The sequence below is a fragment of the Apus apus genome, chromosome 2 (genome assembly GCF_020740795.1).
Source record: "Apus apus isolate bApuApu2 chromosome 2, bApuApu2.pri.cur, whole genome shotgun sequence".
NCBI lineage: Eukaryota > Metazoa > Chordata > Aves > Apodiformes > Apodidae > Apus > Apus apus.
The window spans coordinates 47663561-47669560 of NC_067283.1; the positions used below are offsets into that span (position 1 = coordinate 47663561).

At 53.5% G+C, this 6000-nt stretch overlaps 1 protein-coding gene across 31 annotated transcripts in view; it reads right to left on the minus strand.

Annotated features, from left to right (window-relative positions):
* The window catches only part of CLASP2 (cytoplasmic linker associated protein 2), a 137861-nt gene extending 134227 nt beyond the window's left edge, over positions 1-3634 (minus strand). For all 31 annotated transcript variants that reach the window (XM_051612012.1, XM_051612002.1, XM_051611999.1 and 28 more), the window contains exon 1: positions 3319-3634. In XM_051612012.1, the coding sequence (XP_051467972.1) occupies positions 3319-3513 (195 nt within the window). In that variant the 5' untranslated portion in view covers positions 3514-3634. The remainder of the gene's footprint in view (positions 1-3318) is intronic.
* Positions 3635-6000: the final 2366 nt, after the last annotated feature.

Here is a 6000-nt window from a genome sequence, read left to right on the forward strand (position 1 = left end):
CATACAACCTGTCTGCTCCTTATTTTTTTTTTTCCTCTGCTGTTCCTCAGAGCCTTGGAAAAACAGTCATTTTGGGAAATATATCCCTGCCCCTCCAAAAAAAAAAAAACCAAAAACCAAACACTAAAACCAAAGCTCTGCACTGTAGGAGAAAGGTCAGTCCAAATCAGTAAGAAATAAATCAGTGATGGTACCAAGACACCAAGCAAACAATTTTTAGTTCAGTGAGCTACTCTTTCATTCTCATGAGACCCAAAATAAAAGCTTAAACTATGCCCCTAATTTGTGCACTCCCTGGTGCTGCAAAGCTTTCAATGCTCTTTGGAAACTAATTGATCACTGACTGCACAGACATTGTAACTGAAGTCCTGTAACACATCATTAAGGTCAGCCTTTAAGGGTGACTCAGCTCTCTCCAGGGTTACTCCTGGTGTTCTGCAATCAACTTTCACTAGAACTCCTACAGATGCGTCAACACATTCTTAATTTTATTTTTTTTTTTAATTTATCAGTAACTCAGACTGGTAATTGTGTTTTCCACTTCAATGAGCTAGATCAACTCGGAAATTTTCCCATCTGCTTTCTTAGCTTGGACTATCAGATTGTTTATTAAACAACCATAAATAGCTGCAAACTTCAGAAAAGCAAAAGCATTATTTAAATGGCCAGACTCTCTGAAATAAGCTAATTCAACCTTGCTGATACTAAGTCCACACTTGTTTACTGAACATCTATTCTCTTCCCCACCCCCAGACTGCCAAATCAACCTTTCTTTTCCCTTCAGATCCCTTCCCATCGATTATGTGAGGCAGAAACTTTCTAGGGTGGCACTTGATAGAAAGCTTTCCCTTCTCCTGCACAGCACTGAGTTGAGCCTAGAGCTCCCAGATCATCCATCTTCTCTTTCAGGATGGTCAGCACAGTACACTGAATGCCAGAAGTGAGCTGTCACAGGGAAGACTGCACAAACTGAGTAAGTTACTCCTTCACTATCCATACCAGACATCTAGGGTGGATATAATGCTCCCCCTCAAAACTTCCTCCAACATTCCCCACTGGTCACTCCGATTAATCTAGCTCTGCAGTTCTGATAAATAAGCAAGTTACCCCCCATTACCATGGCTCAATTAAACAGCCATGTCAACAGAGAGGCATTAATTACTTCGGGACTTTGAAGACCTTCAAGATCTCTAGCAAGATACAACAGGATACTATAAACAGAAGTAAGTGCTATACTACATAATCATTCTTCAGTAGAGGAAAAGCTGACCAATAAATCACTAAAATTATGGTAATAAAATAAAATTACTTTAATATTTTTCTTCAGAATACATGTAAGCCTGTTGTATTGTTTACTTTATGACACAAGTAATGCCCTGAGTTTAACAAGAAACTAAGATCGAACATTTAAACATGTGCCATCTACACTTGCATAAGATAAAATACAAAAGATCTAAACCATAGCTTTCCAAAACACTCTCAAGTTTTATTTCGAAGCAGCAGATGTTGGTAGTCACCACCACAGCCAGCAACACTGGAATCGATCATGAGCAAAACACCCAAGATCTTCTGCTTTTGCCATTAACACAAAGTATGTAACATGCTTTGAAACAGAATGCTGTATGTATAAAGAGCCACCAGTAAGTGAATATAGAGAAGAGGTAAAAAAAAAAAACAATTATGGAAGCTATTTTTGAAACTGTCCGAATTTTTAGTATTTAGTCTCATCTTGTATGACCGAGGCTTGTGATCTCGAGGACCTCGTTTGTCCTACAGTCCTAACAGCCAAGAGTTCTGTCACCTAACATCAACAAGTAGAATCTCTTGCGTTATAAAAAAAAATAGATCTTGAGAAACAACTTTCAAGTATTAACTCCCAATTTTGTCAATTTAAAAGTGCAGGAAAAAAAAACCCTCCCACGTTACTCTTGAGATAAGCACCCAGTACTCTTCGCACAAAAGGGTATTTACAAAAGGGTATTTAAGGACCTGTCTAGGTTTCACAATAAGCAATCGCCACCAACTGCCCGCAGATTAGGAATTTAAACGCAAATCAATTATACTTGTCCAGCATACGTTATTTCCCCAAGCTAACCTGACCTTTAATGAAAAACACGCTTAAAAAAACCTGCGTGCAAACACTGACAAGCACACAGCCCTGTCCAGTCAACAGAGGACAAAAAAACCCCACCACACCTGCTTCACGAACATACTGCCTTTGCAAGCTACTCCTGCGCCTGCCTCCTGAATCTAAGCAAGTAGAAACGACTACAACCACCTCGCCACACTAAGTTCCAAGGCTCAAAGAGGAAGCCAACCACCTCGCGGGGCCAGGCAGAGAAGCCAGCGACCAAGCGCAGAGAGGAGGGCGGATCTCGCCGGGCTGAGGGAGCCGAGCTCGGGAGGGCAGAGCGACATCGCCACCCGACGGCGGCAGCGCGGACCCGTCCCGGCCGCACGCCCCACACAGCACAAGAGACAACGCGAAATGAAAAACGGAAAATCGCTAACTCGAATACGATGGTCCTAGGGAGCAAAATCACCTTCTGTCAACTGCGTCAGGGGCTAACCAACTCCAGAAAAATCAATGCATTTTTACAACAAATGGGTGCAGGAGTAACCACTGTTTTCCTGCAGCTCTGCCTAAAACGCATTAAAAAAAAACAAAAAAAACCCCACCAAACCAAACACAAAACATGAGTCATCATTGGGTTGCTATAAAGATACTACACAACTTCCCACGTACCGGAAAGTCACCTAAAGACGGTAACAACAACTTTAAACTTCCCATGGGAACCCCAAGAAGCAAACCATTCACTGCACCGTATGAAACACACACGGTGTCATACCAACCAGGTAAAACATCACCCTTTACGGCCTACAGAAAATAGTGGCCATCCCATGAAATCCCAAGTACAGAGACCGTGGAATGGGAGTGGTAGTAAAAAATAAAATAATAAAAAAATCACCACCTATCCTGTTTCAGAATAAAAAACACAATCCGAGTATGTCGAATAGTTGCGGGAAGGGGAGGGGAGGGTTAACACTTTTGTGCAAAAACGTTTCACCTACGATAAAAGTGATACAAAAAGAAACCCACTATTTCTTTAAGAACAGAGGAAGAGAAACAAGAAAATGTTAACCAGCCCCTCCTGAAATTTCTTAATTTCCCTTTGTAGGAGGAGGGATAAAAACAAAATAGTGTAAATGCAGTTTTATTTCCACTCGTATCCGATTAAAAAGTCATCCGGAGGTCTGTACCTCCCGACGATGATGAATCATGCTCCTCCCGCACCCAGCCTCGCCGATCAACCTCACCTTAAAATTGCTAGAGTTGACCCATCCTGCTAATTCGTCGATCACTTTGTCAAGGCGTTGCTGGTCCTGCTCCACATCGGGGGACCTCGCCGGGTCGCTCAGGTACTCCAGCAGCTCCTGCCCGACCTGCATCCTGCGGCCCACGTCCTTCTGCTGCACCTGGTCGCAGAAATAATCCATACCGGCAGCCTCCATCCTTGCCCGCTGCGGAAAAGTTTCTCGGGAGACGAGCCGACCGCCTTCAGGCTCGGCAGCGCGGCGAGGGCAGGGCGGGCGGCGGAGGGAGGGAAACGCCCGGCGAGGCGCTGGCGGTCCCCGGCAGGGCCGCGGCGCTCATCAAGCCTCTCCGCCTCGCCCTCTCCGCCCCGGCCCCGCGCCCGCCGCCTCCATGCGCACACGCCCCGCAGGGGCACGGGCGGCTTCCCCCGGCCTCCTCCCCGCGCCGGCCCGCAAGGCGAAGCCCGAAGGAGCGCGGGGAAGACCGGGGCCGCAAGCAAGGCTTGGCAGGCTGCGGAGGGGCCGGGCGGGAGCTGCCTGCGCGGGCTCGGGACTTTCCAGCCGCCTCCGCCTCGCCCTAGGGGAGCCCGGGAGGGCTCCTTGCCGCCGCCTCCTCTCCTCTTCGCCCGCCGGGGAAAGGGCAACGACGAGCGAGGACAAGCGCTAAAGCTCGCCCGCGGGGCGGAGGGGGCTGGCGGGCAGCTCGGCGCCCGCCGGGCAGCCGTGGGCTGGGGGGGGTCCCCGCAGGAGCTGCTGCCACCGCCGCCTCTCGCTCTCCTCCCGCCCGCAGGCGCCGGGAAGCGATCCCCGGGCTGCCTTTCACCGCCGCGGGCACCGGCCCGTCCTCCCACGGACGCAGCAGCCGTCAGGCCGGGGCGGACCCCTCATGCTCCCCAACGCCGCGGCCTCCGTCGCCCCCTCCTGCTCGCCCGCTTCCAAACTTCGCTCCGGAGGGTCTCGGCGCCGCTCGGCTCCGGCTCCCCTCCCCCGCCGGGCACACCGCCGCAGATGGGCTCGGCTCGGGCCGGCCCCTACGGACCCGCTGACGCTCCGCCGCACCCTCCTCCCCCGCCCTGCTCCGGCAGCGGCGGCGCCGCCTCCGTCCCGTGGAAGTTGCGTCCGGCCCGCCCCGCTCCGGACCGGCGCCAGCCAGACCGGGCGTGCCCGCCGCGGGCCCGCCCCCCGCGCCTGCTCCCGCCCCCCGCGCCCGCTCCCGCCCTGGGCGCGTTCACGTGGCCCCGACCCGCGCTGCGGCGGGCGGGGCGCGCGCTCCCGGGGGCGCGCTTTTCGCCTCCCCTGCGGGCTTGTGGCCTGGGGGGGGGGGGCGGGATGGGGAAGGGGCTGCAGGCGCGCTCCCCCTCACCCCCCCGACCCGACCCGCCCCGGTCCCGCTGCGCCGGCCGGCGGCCTGGGGACGAGCGGGCGAGGAGGAAGAAAGTGTTGAGCAACAGGGGGGAGCGGTGGGAAGCGCGGCGGGGCGCCCTCCCGGCGCTCGGGGTGGCGGGCGAAGAGCTGGTGGTGCGGGGCACCCCCGGGCTGGCTCCTGCGCCTCGCCCTGCTTTTTTCCCCCTCCGCCCCCCGCGAGATGTAGGGAGCCGGGTGCCCCAGCCCCGGCTGCTGCGAAGGGGAGAGGGAGGGAAGCTGTGTGAGAACCGGCAGTGCGGGAAGCGGGGTACTCGGGGGCGGTAAAAGGCAACTCTGGTGAAGCAGCTGTCCTTGCCAGAGTTGTCCCGACTTAAGACAAGCGGTACCCTGCAGCTTCTTTGGCCCGACCCTCTGTCCTGGTGGATGGGGAAGGGCCCGCTGGGGAACCACATCGGGATGCCGGGAGCAGTGGGATGAGCAGTGTAACTCAGCTCGCATGCCCTGCCAGGAATGGGCGTCGTTTGAAGGGGAGACCCTTCCGTGTGGGCGCTGCCACCGGAGGTGTTGTCTCCCGGTCAGTTAAAACTGATGCAAATCCTGTTGATGGAGGAGGGGGAAGGCGGTGCTGACCTTCTCCCTGCCTCCCTCCACCTTTGTCCTCCCAGTGGCCTCTGAGAGCATGGCTGCGGTTTTCACATGCCAGGAAAGGCAAGGAGGGTCACTTTCCCCCTCCTCACACCCAAGCTGTCCGGCTTGGACCTGGTGTTTTCCTCCTGTGGTCAGTGGCAACTTCGCCTTGATTTAACGGGCTAAATGACAAAGAGTTGGTGTTGGCTCGCAGGTCCTAAAGGCAGAAGCAGGGGCTCGGGAGATGGAAGTGTAACACCCCTGTCGGATGATGTAGGCCTGCTGTTTCTCTGATCCTGGGAGGATTCGTGTTACACTGAACTGCAAGCTGCTGTTGATGCAGGCCGTCCTTTTCTTCCCCTGCTGTCATGTAGACATTCCTTACCTTTCTTACACCAGAACTGGTGCTTATTTGACTTCACATAAAAAATTCAGGGTGGTGATTTTTTTTCTTCATATTTCTACCCCCCTTCCCCCTCCCCGATATAATTAGCTTTTTTGCTGGTTCAGATCCCTAAGTTGCCTCATTCTGGGGTTAAGCAACTGTCAGAGCTGGCGCATGGAAAGTAGAACCAGCCAGAAACGAGATGGGGGCAGACGAGGACTGGCGGTACCTCTTCTGATGGCAGCTGTTGTGTCATGAAAGCTCAGCTTAGTTTCAAGGCAGCACAGTCTGGCTGCCTCACTTGCCTC